The 27942-nt window shown below is 51.7% G+C and overlaps 1 protein-coding gene across 1 annotated transcript; it reads right to left on the reverse strand.

Moving 5' to 3' along the window:
- Positions 1-2000: 2000 nt before the first annotated feature.
- On the reverse strand, positions 2001-27898 carry CATSPERG (cation channel sperm associated auxiliary subunit gamma). The gene is made up of 29 exons (XM_035023576.1): positions 27710-27898; positions 26428-26772; positions 26287-26340; positions 21070-21214; positions 20590-20716; positions 20336-20408; positions 19712-19867; positions 16302-16473; positions 14979-15116; positions 13925-13984; positions 13602-13721; positions 12964-13014; positions 12729-12858; positions 12134-12245; positions 11006-11164; positions 10804-10916; positions 9743-9956; positions 9338-9400; positions 9040-9238; positions 8781-8902; positions 8577-8657; positions 8429-8485; positions 5462-5618; positions 5193-5256; positions 4957-5052; positions 4588-4677; positions 3461-3553; positions 3270-3369; positions 2001-3186 (listed from the first exon to the last, which is right to left on the reverse strand). The coding sequence occupies exons 1-29, from the start codon at positions 27896-27898 to the stop codon at positions 2905-2907; spliced, it is 3762 nt and encodes a 1253-aa protein (XP_034879467.1). The 3' UTR covers positions 2001-2904.
- Between the last annotated feature and the right edge of the window lie 44 nt (positions 27899-27942).

Below are 27942 nucleotides of genomic sequence, written 5' to 3' on the forward strand. Positions count from 1 at the left end.
TTTTTTAAGATTTTATTTATTTATTTATTTGACAGAGAGAGACACAGCGAGAGAGGGAACACAAGCAGGGGGAGTGGGAGAGGGAGAAGCAGGCTTCCCGCGGAGCAGGGAGCCCTATGTGGGGCTCGATCCCAGGACCCTGGGATCATGACCTGAGCCGAAGGCAGACGTTTAACGACTGAGCCACCCAGACGCCCCTAGATATTAGTCTTTATCAGACATACAATTTACAAATATTTTCTCCCCTTCTATGGGTTGTCTTTTCACTCTCTTTGATTCAGAAAAGTTTTTAATTTTGATGAGGTTCAATTTGTCTGCTTTTTCTTTTGTTGCATGGACTTTTAGTATCATACTTAGGAAATCATTGCCAAATCAAAGGTCAAGATTTTCACCTGTTTTTTTTCTTTTTTTTTTAAGATTTTATTTATTTATTTGACAGCGAGAGAGAGAGAGCACAAGCGGGGGGAGTGGGAGAGGGAAAAGTATCTTCCCGCTGAGCAGGGAGCCCGATGCAGGGCTCGATCCCAGGGCCCTGGGATCGTGACCTGAGCTGAAGGCAGATGCTTAACCAACTGAACCATCCAGGTGTCCCTTTCTATTTCTTCTTGAGTCAGTTTTGGTAGTTTTTATATTTTTTAGAAATTTTTCATTTCATCTAGGTTATTCCATTCGTTGCTGTACAGTTGTTCATAACATGCTCTTATAATCATTTTTATTTCCATAAAGAAGAGATAGATCAGGGGCACCTGGGTGGCAGCCTGAACGGACTAAGGACAAAACATGATATTATCACATTTTCCTTATTTGCATCAGTGCAGTTAATATTGTTGATGAGTCTTTACTGCTGATTATTGTGCCCTGTGGCTTGACCATCCCTGACCTCCCTCCTGAGCCCCAGATCTGACATTCCTGCAGCCTCTTGGATGGCCTCCTCCAGAAGTCTCTCAGACCTCCCACACCTGCCGTGACCCCAAAGGCCTCAGTCTGTCCCCAAAACCTTCTCCTCTCCCTGGTCATCTTAGGGACAGCCTCTTTGTCCCTCAGTCTTCATGGCAGAACCCTGGACATTTTCTTTTCTTTTTTTAAGTAGGCTCCATGCCCAGCGTGGAGCCCAATGCAGGGCTCAAACTCATGACCATGAGATCAAGACCTGGGCTGAGATCAAGAGTTGGATGCTCAACCAAGTGACCCACCCAGGCACCCCAGCCCTGGACCTTTTCCTAAATGTCTCCTTTGCTCCCATTCCCTTCATGGTCCTCCAGCCCCATGGTCTGTTCACTAGGCCTCCTGAGCATCTCTCCCACCTGCTGCCTCCTCCCCTCCCTACAGTAGGCTTTGGTCTACCCCCATCCTCGTCTGTCCAGATCTCTGGCCTCCTGCCTCCCTGGGATCTCTGCCTCCAGCCCTGAGCTGTCCTTCTCAGGAGCACCCTTCTACATCTAACCATGTCCTTTGGCCTCTCAGCTCTGAGTACTCTTCTGATAATTTCCAAGCTCCAAAACATGACCTCAGCGCCCTTGCCTGCTCTGGAGCTTTGCTATCTCATCATGGACAAGCTGGTCCAGCTGTCTGCCCTGATGTCCCCTCAGAGTATGTGTCCCCTGGGCCTCTACTCCCAGAGTAGGGGAGTAGAAGAGAGTGGTCACAGAACCTCCATAGTCACTTCACCCAAGATCTCTGCTGAGGGACTGGTGTTGAGCTTATTAGGTGGAGAGTGGGTAGAGTACAAAGTGTGTTTGTGTGTGTGGGGGGGGTATTTTGTTTTGTTTTGTTTTTGCCTTTCAGATTTTTGCCTTCTTTTTTTTTTTTTAAAGTCTTTTTTTTTAAGTCTTTTTTTTTTTTTTAAGATTTTATTTATTTATTTATTTGAGACAGAGAGAGAGACAGAGAGCATGAGAGGGGGGAGGGTCAGAGGGAGAAGCAGACTCCCTGCCGAGCAGGGAGCCCGACGCAGGACTCGATCCCGGGACTCCAGGATCATGACCTGAGCCGAAGGCAGTCGCTTAACCAACTGAGCCACCCAGGCGCCCAGATTTTTGCCTTCTTGACAGCACATTTTCCTTTCCTCAGCTCCAGGGCTGGGCTCAATTTGCTTAAACCTCTGGCAGTGTGAGTAATAAAATGGTGAGCTCAGGACCCATCCCCATCCAATCAGAGTGACTGATAGGACGTGCTTGGGAATGTTGGACTCCAGCCCCTTCTTTCTCTGGACAATAAGATATGTGGACCTCAGATCTTGAAGGGGGCTGGCCTGAGGTTAGAGACCACACGCAGAGGAGGGCAGGTCAGGAAAAGCTACAGAGAAATGGAGCCAGACCCCTATAGACATTGAAGACTTCTGGATCAAACTGTACCTGAACCCCAATTAAAGCCCATACAATTACCATTTCTATGTAGGCCATTTAAGTGAAATTTTTGTTACTTGCAACTAAAACAAAAATCCTAACCTCTCCAAAGTCCTGTCCTTAAGCTAGACACTAGATAGGTATTGAAATTCAAAATACTTAATGATTGGTACTAAACCTGGGCACTGAACAATCAGAACGTACTGCAGGCCACAGAGATGGGCCTGGGTCATGGAAGACCTTGCTGAACTGAGGGGAGGTTGGGGGCAGCCCGGGGAGGGGCGGAGTTGTTAGGCACACAGAGAAGCTGCTATTTACCAGTTAGCACAGAAGGATTTTGATTTTAATGACCTGTATGGCTGTGTGGTACAAACTAACTGAACGTGAGCCCTTACAAGGGCCCACAGCTGGTCCTGAAATGAGGATTTAGGTCTGAAGGAGCAATGAAAATTGAAGCAAAACAAAACAAAAAAAGCCTGGGACGAGTGATAATTGCTTTTCCAAGATGGCCCAGGAAGTGAGGGGGGCACACTGGTGGGGGTTGGGGCAGGCAAGAGGCTCAGGTAATAGACTGCTTCTTCGAGGTTTCCTCAGGGGCCTCCTGGTTCCTCTCTGCCACTTTGGAACTGACACTGGAGCTGACGCTGGAGGTGCCCTTGGATTTGGTCCCAGATGTCCCGCTAAAGACTCTAGAAGAGGACGTGTAGGTGTAGTATGACTCTGATGTGATGATGTTGTTGATCTTCCAACGGAGGATGTTGCAGGCCTTCACCATAACAGGCAGTAGGAGGCAGAAGATGATGTAGAGGATCACCAGGCCGATAAACACACTGGATGACACCTGCAGACACCACACAACAGACATGGGTAGGCAGCCTGAGAGCCCCATTCTCCTAACAGGGCAGCTCCTGGGCAGCCACTCACCATGAGGATTAAGAGGGCCCGCTTGGCACTGAGTGGGAGCCCATGGATATGCAACAGGAAGATGAGCTGGTGGTCACAGTATGTGCTCTTGTCCACACCTCTGGGGGGAGGGATGGGGTTCAGCATTGGGGGAGGAGTGGGGCACCCCATAGGAAGCCCCCAACTCTACCTGGGCCACATGCCTGGCTCACCTGTTGCTCACCAACACCTTGAAGAAGAATTCGGGGGCAAAGATGGTATGAGGAATGGTGTCATGGCATGGGGAGTTCTCCAGACACAGCCACCTGGGGACCCAAGTTCAGACAACGTGCTACAAATCATGCCTAGCATGTGCCAACCTCTGATCTCTCCCTCCAGCCCACAAACTCTGGGTGAGAGCCAACTAGATGTAACCTCGTCCCTTCTTCCCTGATTCGCTCCTTCATTCATTCATCCGATAAGCCTGACTCCACGCCTACCCTGTGACAGGCTGTTTACTCAATCACGTCCTCCAGCCTTAACATCTCCATCTGTCAATTCCTCCATTACAATGCAATCGTCTAGATTATGGAGGGTATATCTATCATGTGCTAACTCCTCATTTATTCCTTGCTGCCTTCATTCCTTCAGCCCACAAATATACCTTGAGGTCCTACTAGGTACAAAGTCGTATCTCCATTCATTTATGCTTTCCTTTATTCATTTATTCAATAAATATAGGTTGACTACTGACTAGGTACAAGTTGGTTGCTCCATTCATTCATTCACTTCCTTCATTTGCTCATGGTATCATTTTCTTCCTGTCACTGAATCAAAAATATTTATTGAGCCCCTATATATTAATTTGTTCCTCCATTGTTTTATTCATTCATCAGGACCTCCATTCAAATGTCAATAAATGCCTACCATGAATGAATGAATGAATTCCTTCACTGTCTCAGTCAATAAATACTATGTTTAGTCTATCAGGACCTGGACCTATAAGGGGGACAGACCCCACAAGAGACAGTGACAGCCCAGAGGGGCAGGTTGGGATGGGGGAGGCACAAGCAGAGAGGTGAGGGTGAGAAGAGGCAAAGCACAGGAGGACGTGGGAACCCAGGTCCCATTTAGAACAGTCAGAAAAGTCCCCTGGATGAAGGGGCATCTGAACTAAGGCCTGAAGAAAGAATAAGAGGGACCAGCACTGCGGACAAGGAGTCAGCCCCATTTGAGGAACACGAAGGCAGTCAGTCTGGCTTGAAGATCAAGAGGTCTCCCAGAGGCAGAAAGGACAACAGCCCAGACAGACTGTGGATAGGCGGGGGATAAGGGACCAGCAGTCAGGCCATGCACTCACTCGATGCCCAGACTCTGATGGGTCATGATGTTGAAGGCCGAGTCCTTGGTGGTCGTTGTGTTCTTGGTGGTCCAGATGAGGCTGTTAGTCCTGTGCAGGACCAGGTAACCTCAGTGGGGGGGGGGGGGGGGGACCACCGCTGCAGGTGCAGAGAGAGGCCAGCAGTATGAGCAGTGGAAGGAAGGGGCAGGGGGAGCCTTAGGAGGGCGGGGCCTGGCAGCATGGGCGGGCAAGCATTTGTGCCATCCTAGGAGCCTTGAGATACCAGGTGAGTGGTGCTTGCAGCGAGGGTGAGGTCTGTGGCTGGGAAGCAGGAGAGGCCTGCAGAGGAAAGAGGGTGGATTGTGGGCAGGGTCCTGCAGGCATTACTTGTCCAAGGGGCTGTTGAAGCGGTAAATCTCCTCCTCGCTGTATTCCTTGATGGTGTCCATTGTGGGCCCACCGCCTACCACCTTGAGCACGTAGCTGCCGGGTGCAGAGGAGCATGTGCACTGACTTCAGGGTCCAGAGTCCTGCATCCCCTCTACCACCCACTCCGCACGCTCCCCCCCATCCATTCCCACCCTCCAAACTCCCGTCAGTCACTGGCTTGGCCACATCTTTACCTGCCCTGAAAACTGCCTGAATCTCCCGTCACCAAGTCTTGGATCAAGAAGAAAGGGTAGAAGACTGTGGGGTGGGAGGGAGGCCAGGAGGAGAAAAAATTAGCTTGGCCCGAGAAGTGGAGGGTGGAGAAGGGGAGGAAGGAGAGATGAGAAGACCAAGGGGAAGAGCAGAGGGTGAGTGAGGAAGTGAACGGGCAGTGAGGGAAGGCGGGCCCAGTGGTGGGGACAGAGGGCTGTGAAGGAATGGGGCGAGGGGACTGGACACGCACTATCACGGAAGAGGAAGCAGGGCATCTCGGGGTCAATGTGCACGCAGTCGAAGTAGTGTTTGTTCTGCAGGCGGTTGTACTCCAGTGTGTAGGTGATGTCGAAGGCCAGCCGCTTGCCTGGGGGGCAGCCGATGAGCACTGGCACCATCAAGTTGCCCTAAGTGGGAGGAGAAAAGCCTTGCACTGGGGGGCGCGGCAGACACCCCTCCTCCCACACACCTCGCCCCTTCCTGCCAGGCTCACCCTCACCCCTGCCATATGACCATTATTACCATTAAAACAATACTCTAAAGAGTGCAAACTATTTATGTCGTTCTTACTGTGTGCAAGGCACAGGGTGATGTTCTAAGTACTTCAAGCTCAAATTGAATCCTCAAAAAAACAAGCCTTGTATGGTAGAGACTATTCACATCCCCATGACAGAGACGGCAAAATGAGGCACAGAGAGGTCAAGCCATTTGTTAATTATCCAAAGCCCCACCTGAAGTGGGTAGAGCTGGAATTGGAACTGAGAGGTTGGCTCCAGCTGCCTCCGGAAAAAGACACACAACATCACCATCACCTACACCTACGGGGGAGCCAACTTGTAGGTGGACTGCATGGGGCTCAGGCTGGGCCTGAATTCTCAAATAATAATAGATCGGGGAGGAGCCTGGGATATAGGAGGGGAGGGAAGCTCAGGATGGGGGTCAGAGGTTAGGGAATTCCCATGACATCATCTTCAAAATGAACAGCCTTTGGCCCATTTCGGGGGTAGGGTCCAAAGGTTTCATCCAATTGTCAAAGGGACATGGACAGGCAAAGACTGTGGCATGAGCTTCACGGTGACTGGGGAGAGGGGTTGGTGGCCATAGATTAAGCAAGCACTCCCCATGCTAGGGCTGGGCCCAAGATTTTACACCTATCAGCCGCTCACGCACTGGGAGGTCCAATGGGCAGCTCAGATTCCACCTATCCACAACTCATCTTGGCTAATGGCACCTCATCGCTCCATGTTCAGGCTAAAAGCCTTGTCCTGGAAACCTCTCTCTCTCATACCACAGCCAGTCCATTTAGACATCCTGTTGTCTCTAGACTTCAAAACAGAGCCATCCCCTCCCCGACCTCCTCAACTCTTTTGCCCCCCCCCCCCCCCCCGCCCCACCTTGTCTTGCCCAACCTTGTTTCCTCCCTGGTCTCCCTGCTCCTGCCCCTCCCCCCAGTCTATCCCCTGCATGCAGGCTGTGAACTCCTGAGTCCCTCCTCGGCTCCTGGGGCACCATGGCCCACTAGGCCTCACATGATCTGCCCCCTTACTTCATCTCATCTCTCTCCACTTTCCTCTGCGCACACACGCACACCCACCCACCCACACACTGTGACAAGTTTCACATCCATCCTCATTCCCATTCCTGTTCCTGCCTCTCCTCCATCCCAGAGCAGCAATTCACTCTAAGGACTTTTGCACTTATCTTCCCAGTTTCTTCATGCAAATAAAAACCAACATGAATATATGTTCTCAATTAGCCTCCTTCATGCTAATGTTTTATACATACTGTTCTGCACCCAGTTTTTTCCTCTTAAGAATAAAATACCCGGGCACCTGGGTGGCTCAGTTGGTTAAGCGACTGCCTTCAGCTCAGGTCATGATCCCAGGGTCCTGGGATCGAGTCCCGCATCGGGCTCCCTGCTCTGCGGGGAGCCTGCTTCTCCCTCTCCCACTCTCCCTGCTTGTGTTCCCTCTCTCGCTGTGTCTCTCTCTGTCAAATAAATAAATAAAATCTTAAAAAAAAAGAATAAAATACCCTTTGGAGGTGTCTGAGTGGTGCAGTCAGTTTGGCATCCGACTCCCAGTTTCAGCTCAGGTCTGATTTCAGGGTCATGGGACTGAGCCCTGCATCAGGCTCCACGCTCAGTGCGGAGTCTGCTTGAGTTTCTCTCTCTGCCCCTTCCCCCTGCTCATGCTCCCTTTCTCTCTCTTAAATAAATAAATAAATCTTAAAAACAAAATAAAATACACTTTGGAGACTATTCCACATCAGTATGTGGAGATCTTTTTTCCCTTTTTTTTACAACTGCATAGTTTTCCATTGCATGGATGTACCATGATTTATTTAACCACTCCCCTATTAACAGACATTTAGGTTGTTTCCAACATTTTGCTGTAACAGGGTGTTGCAGATTAGACTCCTAGAATGGATCCTTTGGGTCAAAAATGAGGTATTAACTTTGACCTTCTGGGGTTATCATTAAAAGGAAAATAATGCATATCACCAAGGCTAGCAGGAAATACTTATTGGATGCTGAGGCAGCCACCCCTCCCTGCTCTCCTTCTCCCCACAATGAGCTGGGGGCTATTACAACCCCCTCCATTTTTTATTTTTATTTTCCTGGGTTATACCAAGCCAGGAGGGAGGATAGCAGGGCCTGTCTGCTGGTGAGTGGGCAAGGAAGTGGGTGAGAACAAGGCACCTCGGTCAAGTCCCTCCTTTACCACTTATTAGCTCCTTGGGTTACTCTGAGCAGATGTCTACACCTCTCTGAGCCTCAGTGTCTGCCTCTGTACAAAAGGGATATTGCATGGGTAAGCAAGTGAAGAACTAAGGACCCACTGGAGTGAACAAAGCACGTGTGAGCGGGCAAATGAAGAGCAACATGTGAAAGAAGGGCCCAGCTAGCCCACATGACTTCCTTTGTGCCAACTGGGAACAAAAAGGCCTGTGTTGCAGATGCCTTACTCTTCCGTGCAGAAAAATATTATACATACAAGCCTGGGTGCAAGGTACACAACCATAAAGGCAGCCCTTTCGGCAAATATGAATGGATGAAAGGAGTGGGTGGGTAGGTGCGTGGGTGAATGAACCAAAAGGAAGAAATTATGAATGCACTAGTGGGATTCCCAGGGGGAGCACTCAGAATCAGCCCTGTCAAGACTCAACCCAATCCCCTCCCTCCCGACACAGGGCCCGATACCCCAAGGTCCAATACTTGCATGCGGGGCCCCTCGTGTGTGTTCTGGAAGCAGTGCCCGACCGCGCCCACCACCTGTGGGTAGAAGCAGGTGATGATGGTGGGTCCCGTGGGCTCAGTCTTTCCCCTCCTCCCATGTCCCCTCCCCTCCAGTCTTGGACCGAACCTTGACCAACATGGAGGTCTTCATGAGGTGATGTCCACTAAGGCCCTGATCAAAGCAAGACCTTTTATCACTGAGCGTAACCTGGGGTTGGGGGCAGAAATGAAGGCGTCAACAGGCCTGCCTGAGGACCCGTGGCAGTTCTAAAAGTGCCCTGCCCCGGGAGCTCCGCCCCCACCTCGACACCCCCTCCCCGCTTTATCTCACCCAGAAAAGCACCGAGTTGCGATTAATGAGGACCTTCTGCTTCACCACCGCCTCGATGCAGCCCGGGTCGGCCAGCACCACGCCCAGATCCACTTTGCTGCGCAGCTCTACGGTGGTGAGCACTACATGCAGAGAGAGGGGTTAGGGCCGCGCGCGTGGGACGGTGCCCCGCCCCCAGGCCCCGCCCCCTGGGCTGGCAGGGCCCAGGCCGCAGCCCTCGCCCCGCCCCGGGGACTCCACTCCAGCCTCGCCCACAGACCGCGCTCCGGCTGGAACTTGAACGAGTGCCCGCGGACGGTCAGGAAGACGGAGAAGGCGTAGCTGGTGCCCTTGTCCAGAAAGATGCGCTCGGGCAGCTCGTGCTTGGCCTTGAGGTCGTAGATCTTCTCGTAGCTGGCCATGTCAATGTACACGTTACTCGCGCTCTGCAAGTTGCTAGCCAGATAGAAGTAGTAATCCTGGGGGATGGGATGCGGGGCAGAGTCAGACCCGGGGCGGGGACCGGGAGGGGTGTCCTGACGCCGCCGCTCCCCCGACCTCCAACCCTCTCCCCGCACCTGGTCCAGTTTCTTGTTCTTCCACCAGCGCCAGGTGGAGTCGTGCACCGGGTCCGCGTATGGCTGGGGGGACGGCCGGCACCGTGAGCTGGGGCGGGGGGGGGTTGCGGAGGCGACCCCAGGCAGGTGGCATGCCCAGTCCCTAACCCAAAGCCAAAGCTACCAGACCCTGGTAGCTCCTTGGGTTACTCTGAGCAGATGTCTGCACCTCTCTGAGCTTAGCCCCCCACCCCCCAGCCCTACTTCCAGCTCAACAGCCACCCTCCTAAAGTTCTGCTTGCCGGCTGCCCCGGACCCCCTTAGCCTCGGATTCTCCCAGGCAGCTCCGTTCCGTTCCAGCCTCGCGGGCCTTGCTTTCTCCTCAGTCCGGTCTCAGATCAGACCGGGCCCCCACCAGGAGCCCACCTTGTGGTACTTGGAGTGCAGACAAAGCAGGTAGTAGACGAGGCCCTGGTAGACGGCGAGCGAGTTCTCGTCGTGGAAGCCCGAGGGCTCCAGCACGCGCGGCGGGTGCGCCCGGTAGCGCTCCTGGCGCGTGTAGATCTGCGGGTTGGGCAGGTCCCGCAGGCGCATCACGGTGAAGGGGCAGAAGTTGGTGAAGGAGAGCGTCAGGTGGTTCCTGGGCGGCGGCAGTGGCGCGGGGGTGGGGAGGGGGGGCGGCGGCTGACTCTTCCGCGCCTGGCGCACCGCGAACCTCCCCCCACCACCCGTCAGGCCTTCCTCCCCCCTCTGCTCTGCTGATTCTCCAAATCCAATCCAGCCCTGACCTTCCTCCTCAGCCTCAGCCCCTGGTGTCCCTGGTCCCCTGGACGTCCCTGGGTCCCTCAGACCAGAGTTCTGGACCTCATCCTAGACACCCGCTCCCCCCACCTCAACTTTTTACGCCTTCTTCCACCTCCCCTTTCTCCCCGCCCCCCCTCCCAGCTCCTCCCAGGCTCTTCGGCAGGTGACCAGAAGGATCATTATTGAACGCAGTAAAATCTGGCCATGCAGTCCCTCCTCTTAGTCCCACCATGGCTCCCCAGGACCCTCAAGATGAAGTCCAAGTTCCTCCCTATGATCACCAGGCTCACCTTGTCCACCCTGCCCCCAGCACTGCACTCTGCCTGCGCTGTACACTTCTCTCAGTCTTGAACACCCAATCTCCTTTCCTCCTCAAGGCCTTTGCACATGTGGCTTCCCCTGCCTGGAACCCCTTCTCCATGTTATCACCTGGCTAATTCTCCCTCCCCCTTCAGCTCACAGTGGCTCTCGCACCTCTTCCTCTTTGAAGTTCTCCCTGATGGCACCCGCCTCCCCCAGCCTCGGTCAGGCCCCTCCTTTGAGCTTCCATGGGCGCTAAGCTGGCCCATCCCAGCCCTGAGGATTGCCACTGGGGATGACTTGCTCTCCCTCCTGGAATAGGGGCTTTGTGTGGGCAGCACGGAGGGCTCCCTGACTGCTGCTGAGGTCCGGGGTCTCCCTACCCCTGCCGCTGCAAGAGGTAGTGATTGCCGAGCTGCTGGTACATCAGGAGCTGCTCCACGGGCACGAGCCTCTTGACAAGCTGGCCCTGCTTGTTGTTCATGAGGTACACCAGCTGCCGTGGGGAGGTGGGGCCGGGCAAGCTGCTGTCAGCCAGCCACCCTGCGGCTCCCCCATGGCTCCCCGTGACCCCCCGCTTGGCACCTGGTACAGTTTGCGGTCTTCGTAGAAGAGGGTGACCATGGTCTCACTGGGGGTGTAGAAAGAGGACTGGTGCATCACCTGTAGGCTGACGTACACCTCCCAGGCTTTGGATGGGAACAGCTTGTACATCCGGTAGCTGCCCTCCAGGAGGTACCAGATCTGGGGGTGCAACAGAGGTGTGTGAGGGCCATGGGGACCTCTGACCCCACCTCTCCCTCTGCGCAGCGTGATGGCCCCAGTTCCTGAGGGTGAGGCTTGAGAGCTCACTTCTAGCCGGGGCCAGGTGAGCTCACAAACCTTCTCTCTGTGACGCCATCTCTACTCCCCAGAGCCTGAACCCCTCTGCTTCCAGGCCCCACTTGCTACGATAAATGTCTTCAGTGTTCCAGTTGGCTTGAGTGGCTATTACTTGAAACTGAAGCATTCCTAGTAGTTACACCCCTCCAGGGTTCCTAGGGGTGAACCCTATCTTCTCCTCACTCTTTGCACCCTCCGGGGTCTCACCATCCCCCTAGCCTCAGTTTCCCATCTCTGCACGGATGCCCACCCCACCACACATTTGACTCTAGACCTCAGTCCCTTCTGAGAGTCAACCTGGAGGATCCCCTGCAGCCTTGAGGATGCCCCTCCTCCATGTGGCCTCTTCTATGAAGCCCTCCCTGACCCACACACACATACACACCCCCAGACTGAACTGGAAATTCAGCGGCACCCCATTTCTGAACTTCCATAGGTACTGTCTTCCTCCCTGCAGCCCCGACTACTCTGAACTGTTGTTGGACTGGGACCCTGTGAGGACAAGGTCCCGGGCTGACCCAGTCACCACTGTACCCCCAGCGCTGGGTCAGGTATACAGTAAATGCTCAATGTTTATGAAGTGAACCACATGATGGAATGAAAGAGGGTCCCCTCTGGAAATCAGATCATGACTCTGAGTCTTTCACTCTGCTGAAAGACTGGGGGAAAAAATGACTTTCTCTTTGAGTTGCAGGATTCTCAGCTATAAATGGAGCTTCTGCTGCCCTTCTCTGGAATCCCTGAGGGCATCTCCTCCCCTGAACCCCTTTACCTGTGACAGAGGAAGAAGGGAGACCCCTGGGGTTTGGAGAGAGGAGCAGGGTAGCCCACCTCCTCAGTCTCTGTGACAATAGCCATGTCCCCGTGGAACGAGTTGACCAGGTACTTAATGGACTGCTCCTTGGGGAAATCCGCCAGGTAGATGAAGTTTTCATTGTTGTAGCTGCAAAGGGCAGAGATCGGAGCCAGGGACACTCAGGTGAGGCTCCTGCAGGTTATCAGCTTCCCTCAACTCCAGGCCTAACAGGAGCCAAGACCCATTCACTCCACTCTCTGCTAGCCTTGTGAAAATATACCTGGAAGCCTGGGTGACCTGCCCACCTGTCAACAGGGGCATTTGGCCAACCTAGCGCTTTGCCAACAGCCCATGGAGCTGACTCAAGGGCCCCAAAGTTCCTGAGGGGTGCAAAGTGTCCTAACCTTTCCCCCTGACAATGCCCTTCACATAGGGTTTCATTTAAGAAAGGCCTCCCAGAGCTTTAAAATGTCAGCTTCCCCATCCCAGCCCTGACCACCGCAGCTCGTGTTTTCCCCATCACAATCCTGAGAACTTCTGGACTTGCGCATGCTCTGAAAACCTGATGACTTCAGAAAGAGCCCCCACCCTGATGGGACCGGGAGAGGCAGAATAGGCCCAGCCCCATACCTCTGCAGGAGGAAATTGCCCCAGATGAACAGCAGGTTGTTATACGGGTTGTGGAACATGCCCTTGGGTACCATTGGGAAGTTGGTGTAAGACTCTGTCCCTAGAATCATCAGAAACTCCAGGCCTCGAGCTGGCTTGGACACAGGCAGAGTGGACACAGCAGTGAGGGAAGGGTCATCTGGACCTCTCCTGGCCCTCATCCACCTTTGAGACCCCCTCTGCCTTCCCTTCCTACCATCAGGGATGAATTCCGGGATGGTGTAGACGATGACCAGGTTATCACTGACTACAGCCGGGGAGAACACAGCAAAATCTTCTGAGGCTCTGAGCTTTCAAAACCTGAAACTGGGCAAGTCACCAGCTCCCCAAACCCTCCAAAAAACCCTTGAATGGCTTCTCATTTGGGCCTGTTAGCCCTTAGGGTTTCTTTATGTGAATATGTTAGGGCACAGGACTTGCCTCCTCTGACTTCTTGGCTGGAGAGTACAGTGCACAGCCTATACAACTGTACATAGCAGTCCTATTCTCTGTTCAGGTAAAATAAATAAATAAAATAAAATAAAATAATAAAATAAAATAAAATAAAATAAAATAAAATCTCCTATTGTGAGCCACAAGGCCCTTCCAGATTTGGCTTCTGCCCACCTCTCCAATCTCCCTCCCTCCCCATGCCCCGCTCTGTTCCAATCATATTTTTTCTTCTGTTTCTCCATCCCACCAAGCCCATTCTCTACCACTACCTCTTACCCAGGAGTGATGTGAACAACATTTCCCTCCCCCTGTCTGTTGAGCACAGATCCTACAGACAGGCACGAAGTTCACAATCTGGGCTCCTGCCCCTTCCCACGCAGCCCCCCACAGCATCCCAATTACCCAAGTCGTAGCTGACCACCTGGAAATACTTCCCAGTGGTGGGGTCTTGGATCTCCACCAGCATCATTAATATGTAGTCACCAGCAATGAATACGGCCCAGGTTATGGAGCAGTTGGCAACTGGACAGGAAAGGGTAGGTCCAGAGCAGCCCTGGACTCACCCCTCTCCATGGTCTCTGGTAACTGTCACGCCTATCCCTGCGACTCTCCACCCCTCCCAAGACACCACTGTTCTTTCCCATGACCTCTCCCACCCTTCTCTGCTCTCCCACACTCTTGATCCCCCCACCTGCCTGCCTCAGACCCCTTTGGGAGCTAGGTACCTTGTATCCCTTCGCACACAGACCGTTGCTTGGGCAGCAACTTGAAGGACACATGACCATCTGCGGAGTAAGGCAGGTCCATGCTCAGGCCCTTGCCAGTCTGTCTGGCATCCCACCACACCAGGTCTCCAATCGACGAGGGTGTGGTGCCCGTGCCTCCCGCCGCCTTAGTTGTGGGACTTCTGGGGGTGAGTCTCATCCCCAACCTGACAGTCACTCACACCTGGCCTTCCACTGTGGGTCTGTCTCTGGTCACAGTAATTGGTTCAGGTCTGGACACTGACCCAGAATGGGCCAATCAGAGTACACCCTGGGTTCATGCTAGAGCTAATGGAAGAGGCTGCTTTCATTCTTTTGGGGTAACTCAAACTGGTTGGAGATGTGAGCCCCAACTTCCTGGACCATCTTCAACCCCCAAGAGAGGAGTATCTACCTGAAAATGAAGCCAAATCTCAGGGTTCATAATAAAAACCCTTTTAGAGCATCCACTGTGTCCCTAGCACTGTCCTAAGACCTTTACACATGCCAATTTACTTAATCTTTATATCAACCCAAGAGTCAGGTACTAGTATTATCATTAACCCCATTTTGCAAATGAGGAAAACAAGACCAAAAAGAGAGGTTAAATCACCTGTCCAAAGCCACAGGTGACTTGGGTTGGGGGTGTTCATGCGATCTCTCTCTCTACTCTAATTACTATGCTATACGACCTTGCCAAGATATAGACAGAGTCCTAATGATATAACCAGTGGGCCCCTGGATCTGGCCATGCCTGAAGGTGGACTCTGGTTTTCTCATTTATCAAGTCCACAAATATGCCTAAATGATTTTTGAATTAGGCTTCTGCCCTTTGAAACCAAACAGATCATGAAAGATATATAACACACTCAAGTCCTACTACAAATGCAAAACCCATCCCTATTCACAGGGTCAACCTCCAGCCTGGGACCCCTCCTGAAGGCATCTGGTGAGGGATGAGGGCCAGAGGTTGGAATTCTTGGAGGCACGAGGGTATAGAAGGGTCTCTTGGACTGATAGAGACCCCCATCCTTACCTGTGATGGTCCCAAAATGGACATAGCCTTCCCGCTTGCCAGTGGTGAGGGCCATGATGTACTCTGAGCCATTGCTATGGAAATGCACAGGGCACAGCCTCTTGATGCACCCATCGGCCAGGACACGAACCCAGCTCCCTGTGGGGGCCAGCATGGAACCTCAGACCCAGACCTATAGACCTGGGACCTACCCTCACCCATATTTCCATGGCCTTAATGGCTATTCAGTGTGGTGTCTGAGGGGCCATTGGCATAGGGCCCAGCTGCCTTTGGGAAAATCTCCCCTTGCTCATACTTTGTCTGAGAGGTACAGATTGGGCTAACCCCACCCTTGTATGCCCCTGGTCAGAGTAAAGGGTTCAACTGGGCATGTGACCAAGCTAGACCAATCAGAGACAGTCCCAGCTTGCCACTACTAACGAAGAGATGTTCTTCCCTGGGGCCCCTGAGAGGATAAAAGTCCATAGATGCTAGATGGAGGGGGGAATCACCACGGCTGGCACGAGGAGAGGCCTAAGCTTCAGTGAGCAGCTAGATCCAACTGTACCTGAAACCAAGTGCTCCTGGGTTTTTCATCTATCTAAACCCTTTCTTTGACCTAAGTCCATTTTAATTTGGTTCCTCCTACTGTCAAATGTTCTAAGAAAGGGACGAAAATGAAGCTGTTGGGAATAAGCCTTAATGAAATACAGGTTATAATACAAGTTTCCATGACCTTATAAAATGACATTTCTCATTTATATGGGGGGGGGGGGAGCTGAGGACCAGGAGGGTTTGGGTATCATTTAAAAGATAAGGTTAAATCAAAAGTCTCTTTTTCCTCTGTGATCAGTCACCTTTGTGGCTTTTCCTCTCCAACTGCTCATCCCACTTTCTCTGTCTGCCTTTCTCTCTGACTCTCCATACCTCTCTCCCACCCCCAAAACTGCTCCTTTTCTATGCATGTCTCTTTGCCTGTCTTCCTCTGTCTTTCTGACACTGTGTGTGTGTGTGTGTGTGCGCACGCGCGCGCACACACATGTCTGCCTCTCTCTCTCTCTCTCTCTCTCTCTCTCTCTCTCCCCTTTCCCTCTCACACCTCCCTCTCCCCTCTGCTTGTTCATAGGTCCGGAGGAAAGCCTTATCCCAGCATATAGAGGGTAGGAGAAGGCCATTTGGGGTGGGTGGTGATGATCAAGGACCTCAGAAAGTCCCTCTAACACCTCCCTTCCCACCCATGGAAATTCCAATCCCGGGCGCTTCCAGTGGATGGGTTCACTGGGGTGCCCTCCCTGGGGCTCCCACAGGTAGGACCCCTTCCCTGTGATGCCAGGGACCCCTCACCACTGCCGCGGTTGCTCTCGTGGAGGGTGAGATAGGTGCCCGTAAAATAGTAGACAAGCTGGTTCTGCCGAATGAAGAGAGTGCTCTCGGTGGCAATGGCATCATAGATGGTGGCAGTAAAACTGGCCTGAGGGCAGTAGAAGGAGCCTACCCAGCAACTGTCAATGTTCAACTGCAGGAGAGCAGAGTCAGTGGTGAACAGGTTCACCTTGGCTTCAGCCCCCAGATCCTGCCTTGGGAAGGGGGGCACCTGCTCTGACAACTGCTTGGGATGGACACAGGCAGCTGCCCCCAGGGCACCTTCCCTGCTCACCATGAAGTAGTACCTTGTGGCCACACTTCCCCAACATGGGTCAGGGAGGCAGGTGACCCAAGCCAGAGGCAGTTGGGACTTTGTGTGCTCCCTAGAGTTTGGCAGTGCACAGCATACTCAACAGCACACATCAACCTCTGTTCCCCAGGCCACAGTCAGATCCCAAAGGTCTCATGTTTGGCCCAACCACCTTATTTTACCTTGGACACAACTGGCTGTCAGGCTGACACGCTCTGAACTCACTGACCAATCACTAACGCTGGCGATATCATAGACTAACCGTGGGGAAGTACCATCAGTGGAGGGTTCTTGACTAAAAGAATCTAAATTTAGGACGCCTGGGTGGCTCAGTTGGTTAAGCGACTGCCTTCAGCTCAGGTCATGATCCTGGAGTCTCGGGATCGAGTCCCGCATCGGGCGCCCAGCTCAGCAGGGAGTCTGCTTCTCCCTCTGACCCTCCCCCCTCACATGTGCTCTCTCTCTCTCTCATTCTCTCTCTCTCAAATAAATAAAATCTTTAAAAATAAATAAATAAAAGAATCTAAATTTAATCAAGCTTCTAGAGCTCAGTACCAGTTTACAGGCAATAACTCTATGGGGTGTTATGCACCAAATTGTGTCCCCACCCCCAGTTTATATGTTGAATATCTAACCCTGCCATTAAGGAGAAAATTAAGGTCCACTGAGGTCATAAAGATGGGTCCCTAATCCTATTGGACTGGTGTCCTTATGAGAAGAGGAAGAGACACCAGAGATCTCTCTCTCTCCACAGGTGAGCACAGAAAAGGCACACACTGAGACGGCACTTGCAAGCTGAGGAGAGGCCTCCCCAGAAACCACCCTCCTGACACTTTGATCTTGGACTTCTAGCCTCAGAACTGTGAGACTATAAATTTTTGTTTCAGACACACAGTCTGTGGTATTTTGTTATGGCAGCCTGAGCAGACTACTACATAGGGTCAGAGGAACAAATTAACCAATTCCATGAAGAAGCAAGCAGCTAAATTCTATAGGACAAAAGGCCTGGTTTCTCCAATTGCCTGAGAAAAGGTGGTAGATGAGAGGAAGGAGATGGAGTGGGGAGCAGACTTACAGGTGAGAAGAGTATTAAGAGACTTAACCAAACACAATGTGTTGATCCTGATTCAAACCAACTTTAAAAGACATTTTTAGAAGACAATGGCCAACAGACACATGAGAAGATGCTCAACATCACTCATCATCAGGAAAATGCAAATCAAAACCACAGGAAGATATCACCTCACAATTGTCAGAATGGCTAAAATCAACAAAACAAGAAACAACAAGTGTTGGGGAGGATGTGGAGAAAAAAGAACCTTCTGGGGTGCCCGGCTCACTCAGTCGTAGAGCAAGCAAATCTTGATACTGGGGTTGTGAGTTCGAGCCCCATGTTGGGTGTACAGATTACTTAAAAATAAAGTCTTAAAAAAAAAAAAAAGAGGACCCCTCATGCACTGTTGGTGGTAATGCACACTGGTGCAGCCAGTGTGGAAAACAGTATGGAGGTTCCTCAAAAAATTAAAAGTAGAATTACCATATGATCCAGTATTATTTCACTACTGGGTATTTCCCCAAAGAATAGGAAAACACTAATTTGAAAAGATATATGCACCCTTATGTTTACTGAGCATTATTCACAATAGCCAAGATATAGAAGCAACCCAAGTGTCCATCGACTGACGAATGGATAAGGAAGATGTGGTATACATACACAATGGAATATTACTCAGCCATAAAAAATGAGATCTTGCCATTTGTGACAATATGGATGGACCTACAGGGTGTTATTTTAAGTGAAATAAGTTAGACAGAAGAAGACAAATACCATATGATTTCACTTATATGTGGAATCTAAAAAAAAAAACACAACAAATGAATAAATAAACAAACAGAAAGCAGAATCAGACCCATAAATACAGAGAACAAACTGATGGTTGCCAGAGGGGAGGGGTAGGAGGATGGGCAAAATGGGCGAAGGGGAGTGGGAGATACAGGCTTCCAGTTAGGGAATGAATGAGTCACAGGAATAAAAGGTACAGCACAGGGAACATAGTCAATGGTACTGTAATAGTGTTGTATGGGGACAGATGGTAGCTACACAATGTATAGACGGTAGCTATACAATGTATAAACTTGCTGAATTACTATGTTGTACATTCGATACTAATGTAACATTGTGTCAACTATATTCAAATAAAAAATTTCTTTTAATTTTTAAAAATTTTTAAAAGATTTCATTATGTATTTGAAAGAGAGAGAGTGAGCAAGAGAGAGAGAACAAGCAGGGAAGAGGGAGAAATAGGCTCCCCGCTGAGCAAGGAGCTGGATGCGGGGCTCAATCCCAGGACCCTGAGCGCATGACCTGAGCTGATGGCAGATGCTTAACCGACTGAGCCACCCAGGTGCCCCCAAATAAAAAAAAAAGATTTAAGACATTTTTAGATAATTGGGGAATACTGACTCTGGCCCTGTTAGATGATATGAAAGGGTTCTAGTTACTTTTGCTGGGTATCACAACAGCATTGTGGTTTTGTTTTTGTCGAGTACTCATTCTGTGTCTGGCTGATGTTAACTTATACCAACCTCACGATGATTCTATGAGGTGAATATAAAGATTATTTGCATTTTCCAGATGGGACAGATGGAGAATCTGAGGCCCGGGAAGGTGAAATGACTTGGCTCAGGGTCACATAGCCAGGAGTGGCTGCAGTCTTACGTCTTCCCTTCCTGCTGGCTGCCTCTCGTGGGGGCTGCTGTCTTTAGGGACTCTTTCCACAGCCCCAGACCCCATCTTATTTTATTTATTTTTTAAGATTTTATTTATTTGACAGAGAGAGACACAACGAGAGAGGGAACACAAGCGGGGGGAGCGGGAGAGGGAGAAGCAGGCTTCCTGCGGAGCAGGGAGCCCAATGCGGGGCTCGATCCCAGGACCCTGGGATCATGACCTGGGCCGAAGGCAGACGCTTAACGACTGAGCCACCCAGGCGCCCCGACCCCACCTTATTTTAGAGGCTGAGGCCCAGCACCCTTCAAGAAACCCCAGACCACCCGCCACCTGCCCTACACCACTCACCTCCACAAGAAAGAAGTCGGTGAAGCTGGTGTCCGTCAGCAGGATGGACTTCTCATCAGGAATGCCACCCAAGATGAGCACAGGTGCCTGGTCCACAGTGTGCCACAGGGCCCTCGATGGGACATTCATGAAGTACCGGGGTATCAGATTGAAGATCTGGCGGGGGTGGGGAGGGGGCATGTGGGGCTGGAGGGAGGGCTGCTCAACACTCCCCCTGCCCCCCCCATGGCGCCACCTCATGGCCACACTGTGTGCTCAGTTAAGTGCCTGCTGAACGCATGCATGCACCTTGATGAAGACTATGGGTGCAGGAGTCAGGCTAACATCGTTTCAAGTCTCGTTCCATAGCTGCATGCTGGGAGACTGGGGGCAAATGGGTCCATCCCTTGGGGGCCTCAGTGTTTTCCTCCTGAAAATGGGTTTTTGTGAGTGTCTTCCCTTACAGGGTCATTGTGAGGACTGAACGTGGTTGCACATTTAGTGGAGCGCTTCACCTGGGACCTGGTGCAAGGAGAGCACTCTGGAAGTGGGGTCTGCCACTTGTCTGGGAAGTCATTGGGGCCCCAGCCCACTGTCTTTAACCCACGTTTTCTACCATGTTTCTCTACTGTCTGGGCCCCTCACCTCATTCCCCACAGTGAAATGGAGTGTGTTGTCTTGCTGTCTCTGCAAGAAGCCATTGATGTTCACCTGAAATCTGGCAGGAGGTGTGGACAAGCACAGGCGAGGGTTCCAGTGTCGGGGGCTCCTGCCATAGCTCACAATCACCTCCCTACCCTCTTCCCTCCCTTTGGTCTCCTCCTGGCTTCTTGGGGGATCTGGAGATTAGGAAGTCCCTCCCAGAGTCTACCCCCTGCCCCGGGCTTGGGAAAGGGCACCTTTTATTGGGAATGAAGGGCCCCAGACCATTGCTGCTGACATCCACACGCATGACCACGCTGCCGTTCTTGATGGGCATGGGTGTGTACCAGCTCATGACACACACCTCCTCTGCGGTGCACTGCTCTGCTGGTAGACAGTGGGCACTGAGGTTTCTGGGGCCTCCCAAGGGTGCCCTCCAGGCCACAGTCCCTTGGGATCTCCCTGCACCTCCCCAGGCCCCCTCTAGGCCATGGACCCCACTGCAGCCTTTGTGTGGCCCTATCTAGGCCATGGACCCTGCTGAGGCCTCCCTGTGCCCTCTTTCAGGTCACAGACCCCACTGCGGCACCCCCAAAACTCCCAAAACCCCGCCAGGCCATGGGCTCCTCTGAGGATGTCAGCCTCCCCCTCAAGGTCATGGACTCTGCTAAGGCCCCCAGCAAGCTCCCCACAAACCTTGCCAGGCTATGGCCCCTCCAGGTGCCCCCCAGGCCCACCTTTGCTGCGGAAGGGGGCTGCCTCCATCTGGATCTGCAGCTGCTCTATCTTCCACTGACGGAAGTTGACTGGGGACTGGAAGGTCACCAGCACCACGGGCTTCAGCCCCGTCAGGTGGCCCTTGCGGACCTGGGCCTCGGAGGACTGAGGGCAAGATGTCCCCACAGGTGTGTACTTAAGAGAGGCTCTGGGTACCCCTGCCTTGAGCCCATCTTCTTAGACTGGGTGGGAGAACAGACTCTCCACCACGGGAAGGTCAGAGAACATGGTCTAGGTTTGGGGTTGGGTGGGGGCAGGTCAGGCTCGGAGATAGGCAGAGAGGCTAGGCGCTGTGAAGGGAGTCACAGGAGGAGGTAAGGCCAGAGCCACTGTCTTCAGACAGAATTTGGATGGAGGGAATGCACAGGGAATAGCAGCATGGGATAAGCAAACATGGGCAAGTGGGAATGAACCTGGCACTCAGGGCTCCTAGTAGCCTCTTCCCTCACTTCAGGGGTTCCCAGTCCCACTCTTGAGGCTTCTACCCTCCCTGCAGAAATTTGACTCTCTGCCACCCTTCCCCCCTCCCCGTCCCCAGTTAGAGGATAGCCAGGTTTTGGAGCTGGAGCCTGTGGGTGAGGGTGGGAGAGGGCAGTTACACAGAAAGGAACAAGTAAGGAGCAAGAGGAGATAGCCAGGGACAGCCTCCCAGAAATTCCAGAGTCCTGGCTGGGTGGAGAAAGAGAGGCAGGGCTTACAGTAGAGAAGAAAGGAGAGAAGGAGAAGGGTGTACCAGGTGTATGGAACAGCATAAGCAAAGGCTTAGAGGCATCTCCAAGAGAAGGCTGCACTCAAGCAGCCCTCTTGGGTGGGGGGTAGACTGTGAGACCAGGGAGAGAGATTTGATGGGTTCAACCAGGGGAGCCTGGGTGACTCAGTCGGTTGAGCATCTGCCTTCAGCTCAGGTCATGATCCCGTAGTCAGGGTCCTGAGATGGAGCGCCACATCAGGCTCCCTGCTCAGCGGGGAATCTCCCTCTCCCTCTGCCCCTCCCCACACTGGCGCGCACCTGTGTGTGTGTGTATGTCTCAAATTAATAAAATCTTAAAAAAAAAAATTATGGGCCGGGTGCCTGGGTGGCTCAGTTGGTTAAGCAACTGCTTTCGGCTCAGGTCATGATCCTGGAGTCCCGGGATCGAGTCCCACATCGGGCTCCCTGCTCGGCAGGGAGTCTGCTTCTCCCTCTGACCCTCCCCCCTCTCATGTACTCTCTCTCATTCTCGCTCTCTCAAATAAATAAATAAATCTTTAAAAAAAAAAATTATGGGCCCAACCACCTTTGCACAGGCCTTCATCGGCTCAGCCAGGGCCCTTTCAACCCTGCCAACAGCACCTGTCCCAGCCCTACTTCTGGGTCTTTCTTTTTTTTTTTTAAGTAGGCCCCACACCCAGCATGGAGCCCAAGAGGGGGCTTGAACTCACAACCCTGAGATCAAGACCCGAGCTGAGATCAAGAGTCAGATGCTTAACAGACTGAGCCACCCAGGAGCCCCTTGGGTTTTTCAACCACACAGCTGCAGGTGCCAGTGAGGCGGGGCTCTCCCGTTGGGGCAAAAGTGGCCCTGGTCCTGTCCACCCTCAACTCCTGCCTAGACCACCAGACAGCCTCCCCACTGTCTCCCTGCCCCCCCGCCCCCCCTCCCAGCCGGAAGGAGCCTGGGAACACCTGAGTCAGATTAGGCGCTCCTTTGCTCAGAACCTTCTCATGGTTCCATCTCACTTAGAGCGGGGGCCGAGTCCTTGATCTGCCTGGGGTCACCTCCCTGCCCTGTCTCCTCCCACTGTGCCCTCACTCATGGCTCCTCACACACAGCAGCCTCTGTCCTACTTCAGGACCATTGCGCTCTTTGTGCTAGCTTCTCCTGTGACCTGGGGTGCTTTCCCCCAGTCTCCTCAGTCATCCCTTTTCATCACTCAGGTCTCTGCTCAAGCCTCTTCAGAGACCTTCCCCAACCATCCCGTAACACCTTGTTTTCTAATATATAAAATATTTTATTTTCTTCTTTGCACTGATTACTCTTCAGAAATTATTTTATGTATTTACTTGCTGATTGCTTCCCTGGTGGCCTGAATCCATAAGAAAAACCTGCCCTGCTGAGCAGGAAGCCTGATGTGGGGCTCCATCCCAGGATCAGAAGATCATGACCTGAGCCAAAGCCATGCTGTTAATCATTATATCCCCCATGTTGTAAAAAAAAAAGGGGGGGGGGAATCTGACTCATTGTGGGTGTTGAATGGCCAGATAAAGGTATTATTATCACACTTTTACAGATAAGGAGAGAAGGTTCATGGGGTAAAACTCTCTGTTCAGGGTCATACTCTACAAACTTGTTGTTAGCATTCACTCGAGCTCTTTCTATGAACCAGACACTTGCTAAGTGCTTCACACATATTTAATAATTTTGTGAAGCGGGTATGATCACTATTGAATCCTTGACAAGGATGAGGAAACTTTGATACAGAGACGTTAAGTAATTTTCCAGAGATCACACAGTTATTATGTAGCAGAGCTGGGATTTGAACCCAGACAGCCTAGCTTCAGAGCCCAAACTATCTACGATCATGCCACACTTCCTCCAAGTAAATGTTAGTCAATGGCAGATTCAAACCAGGTCTGCTGCCTCCAGAACTTCAGTTCTAGACTACAACATTCTACTGTCCTCAAAAGCTTACTTGAGCCAAAACAATCTTGGAAAAGAACAACAAAGTTGGAGGACTCAAACTTCCTGATCTGAAAACTTACTACAAACCCACAGGAATCAAGACTATGTGATACTGGCATATGGGCAAACATATAGAGCAATGGAATGGAATTATACCCAGAAATAAACCTTTACAGTTATGGTCAATTGATTTCTGTTGCTGTTGTCATTGTTGTTAAGATTTTATTTATTTATTTATTTATTTATTTATTTATTTATTTGAGAGAGAGAGAATGAGCAGCGAGGAGGGGCAGAGGGAAAGAGAGAGAAGCAGACTCCCTGCTGAGCAGGAAGCCTGATGTGGCTCGATCCCAGGACCTGAAGATCATGACCTGAGCCAAAGGCATATGCTTAACCGGCTGAGCCACCCAGGAGGCCTGGTCAATTGATTTCTGACAAGAGTGCCAAGACAATTCATTTATACACATGGTAATGGGATAACAGGATATTCACATGCAAAGTTGGACCCCTACCTCACACCATACACACAAAAAATAACTCAAAATGGATCAAAGACCTAAACATAAGAGCTAAAACTAAAAAACTCTTAGAAGAAAACATGGAAGTCAATCTGCATGACCTAGGCACAGCCTTCTTAGACAACACCAAAAGCACAAGCAACAAAAGAAAAAAACGGATAAATTGGACTTCATCAATGTTAAAAACATTGGTGCTATTTCATGGTCTGTGAATTACACTTCAATAAACATAAAACCTTTGTGCTTTAAAGGACACCATCAAGAAAAGGAAAAGACAACCCATAGAATGTGACAAAATATTTACAAATCATACATCTGATAAGCAACTAGTATTCAGAATATATAGGGAAATTTTACAATGCAACAATAAAAAGACAACCCAATTTGGCAAAGGATTTGGATAGATATTTCTCCAAAGAAGATAGATAAGTTAAGAGTGAGCATATGTTTGGGGCACCTGGGTGGCTCAGTTGGTTAAGCAACTGCCTTCGGCTCAGCTCATGATCCTGAAGTCCCGGGATCAGGTCCCGCATCAGGCTCCCTGCTCAGCGGGGAGTCTGCTTCTCTCTCTGACCACCCCCCCCATGTGCTCTCTCTCTCTCTCATTCTCACTCTCTCAAATAAATAAATAAAATCTTAAAAAAAAAAAAGAGTGAGCATATGTTCAACATCAGGAGTCATGAGGGAAATGTAACTCAAAACCACAATGAGATACCACCTTACACCCACATCTTTTGGCTATAACCAAAAGATGAACAAGTGTTGGTGAAGATACAGAGAAATTGGTACCATCCCTCATACATCGCTGATGGGAATGGAAAATGATCCAACTGCTTTGGAGAGCAATCAGGCAGTTCCTCGGAAGTGAAAAAGAGTTAACATTAAGACCCAGCTATTCCATTTGTAGGCATTTACCTAAGAGAACTGAAAACATATGTCCACAGAAAAACTTGTACACACGTTTATAACAGCATTGTTCATAATAGCCACCCCCACAAAATGGAAATAACCCAAATGTCCATCAATTAATGAATGGATAAATGAAATGTAGCACATCCTTACAATTAAATATTATTCAATCATTAAAAGGGAAACAGGGCGCCTGGGTGACTCAGTCATTAAGCATCTGCCTTTGGCTCTGGTCATGATCCCAGGGTCCTGGGATCGAGCCCCACATCAGGCTCCCTGCTCTGCAGGAGGCCTGCTTCTCCCTCTCCCACTCCCCCTGCTTGTGTTCCTGTTCTCGCTATCTCTCTGTCAAATAAATAAAATCTTAAAATAAATAAATAAATAAATAAATAAATAAATAAATAAATAGGAAACACTGATACATGCTACATCTTAGGCGAGCCTTGAAAATGTGTTGAGCGAAAGAAGGCAGGCACAAAAGGCATTACCTCTTGTACAACTCCATTTATATGAAATGTCCAGAATAAGTAAATTCATAGGAACAGAAAGTAGATCTGTAGTCTCCAGAGGCTGAAGGATGGGGGTCCTGGGTTTCTTTATAGGGTGATGAATGTGGTCTGTAATTAGTGGTAATGGTTGCACAACTTTGTTAATATACTAAAAACTATTAAACTGTACACTTTAAATGGAGAATTTTATGATATGTGAGTTACATCTCAATCTTTTAAAAAGATTTATCTTTTTAGAGAGAAAGAGAGAGGGGGGAAGGGGAGGAAGAGAGGGAGAGGGAAAGAGAGCCCCAATCCCACTCTGCCCTGAGAGTGGAGCAGAGGCGGGGCTCACATACCAAGCCAAAACCAAGAGTCAGACGCTCAACCTACTGCGCCACGCAGGCACCCCATCTCAATTTTTTTAATGGCAAAAAAAAGCTTACTTGAGCACCTACTATGTGCCTGGTGGGATACTGGGAATCCTCTTGAATCCTTAGGGTCCCCAAGATCTGGTGGTGCCACCACTATTAAAATGTTAGAGATTGGGGAAGCTGAGGGCCACACAGAATGAGCTCACCCCCGCTGCACTCACTCACCTCTCCATTGCAGGAGTAGTTGATCTTCAGGTAGTATGGGAAGCTCAGGTATTTCTGCAAGAAAAGGTTGGGCAAATGTCCAGAGCCCAGTGGGGTGCAGATCTGTGGCCTCTCCCATTCACCTGACCCCAGTCCCCTCACCTCGCCCTGGTCGGTGGGTACATCCACCAGCGGGCTGAACACACTGTCCACTGTCTCCAGGGGCTCTTGATCGAAGAAGCGGTCGCTCATGCCATTCTTGCCTACCGTCTCGAACTTGTTCAGGACAACCTGCCAGGTGCACTCCTGGACATCCTGGATCGCCCACAGCCTCCACGATGCCAATAGCACCGCCAGCACTGCCCACAGCGCCCGCAGGATTCGGAGTTTCGGCCACGCAGGGCCGGCAGGGTACATCGCGGGGGGCAGCGTGCAACGTGACTCGAACCTGGAGAGGGGGTCAACGCCTGCCAGCCAGACTGCGCCTGAGGGCCACCTTCCGAGATCCTACCGAGTTCCTGCGCTTCGCCCAGCCCCTGCTCCTGGCCCCACCTCTACTCAGACTTCTGGCCCCACCCTTACTCTTACTCTTGCTCCTGGCTTCGCCCCTGCACTTGCTGGCCCCGCCCCCGCTCTTGCTCCTGGCCCCGCCCCTGCTCTTGCTCCTGGCCCCGCCCCCGCACTTGCTCCTGGCCCCGCCCCCGCTCTTGCTCCTGGCCCCGCCCCCGCACTTGCTCCTGGCCCCGCCCCTGCTCTTGCTCCTGGTTCCGCTTCTGCTCCAGATTTCGCCCTTGACCCAGACGCTGCCCCTGCTCCTATTCTGGATCCCACCTCTATTTTTACTCCAGGTCCCTCCTCTATTCTTGCTCCTGGACACGCCCCTGCTCCTAGCTTCACCCCGCCTCCTCGCCTCACCTCTTAACCTTGCCCCATACTTGTTCTTTGCTCCGCCTCTGCTCTGCATCCCGCCCCTACTCTTCACCGGGTCTCCGCTTCTGTTTCTGGCTTTGGCTGTGCCGCATCTATTTTCCCCAGTCCTGCTACTCTCTCTGGTCGTGCACTTGCACTTGCACTTGCACCTGCACCTGGCTCCGCCCCCACCTCTTGCCCCGTCCCCCCACTTCTCTTCGCATCTCCCCTTTCTCCTGACACGGGCCCTACCCTGGTACCGGGTCCTGTATCTAGCGTCTCCCTTCTCGGGTTCCTGGGCCCAGACTTCCTCCACGCCCCGCCCCTTTCCCTGTCCCCGCCCCTGTTTCTCGCCTGGAGCTTGCTCCAGGGTCGGCTTCCCTTCCTTGCCCCGCCCCCGTTCCTGTAGCTGTCCTTGTTCTTCGACCCGCCCCTTATCGATCCGCCTTTTCCCCCGGTCTTCGGAGAGCGGTTCTTCTTGAGCCTGCCCCTCACCCCGCCCCCTCGTAGAACCACGCCCATTCCCCTCAGATACCCTCTCTCTGCCTCGGAATCTCTCCCCGCCACTGGCCTTCCCTTCGCTCCGCGCCTTCTCCTCTCCCTGCCCCTTTTTCTCGTTCCACGCGGGTGCTATCTTGTCGGTCAGCGCCTTCTCGGGCCTCATCTTCCCCCCGAACCGCGACACCTTTTGGTCCCACTCTCCCTTTCCACGAGCTTTTTCCATACCCCGGACAGCTACCGGCTCCACGTCCCGCCTCTTATAGCCCC

Source organism: Mirounga leonina, unplaced genomic scaffold (genome assembly GCF_011800145.1).
Source record: "Mirounga leonina isolate KUSES-001 unplaced genomic scaffold, KU_Mleo_1.0 Mir_177, whole genome shotgun sequence".
Taxonomy (NCBI): domain Eukaryota; kingdom Metazoa; phylum Chordata; class Mammalia; order Carnivora; family Phocidae; genus Mirounga; species Mirounga leonina.

Excerpts from the sequence above, each read along its gene's own strand:
- CATSPERG (XM_035023576.1), bottom strand. The coding sequence starts at position 27,898 with ATGGAAAAAGCTCGTGGAAAGGGAGAGTGGGACCAAAAGGTGTCGCGG. Across the intron at positions 13,985-14,978 it reads CCATTTTGGGACCATCACAG|ATGGTCATGTGTCCTTCAAG; the intron begins GTAAGGATGGGG and ends CTTACTCCGCAG. Across the intron at positions 8,903-9,039 it reads CAAGTTCCAGCCGGAGCGCG|TGCTCACCACCGTAGAGCTG; the intron begins GTCTGTGGGCGA and ends CTCTGCATGTAG.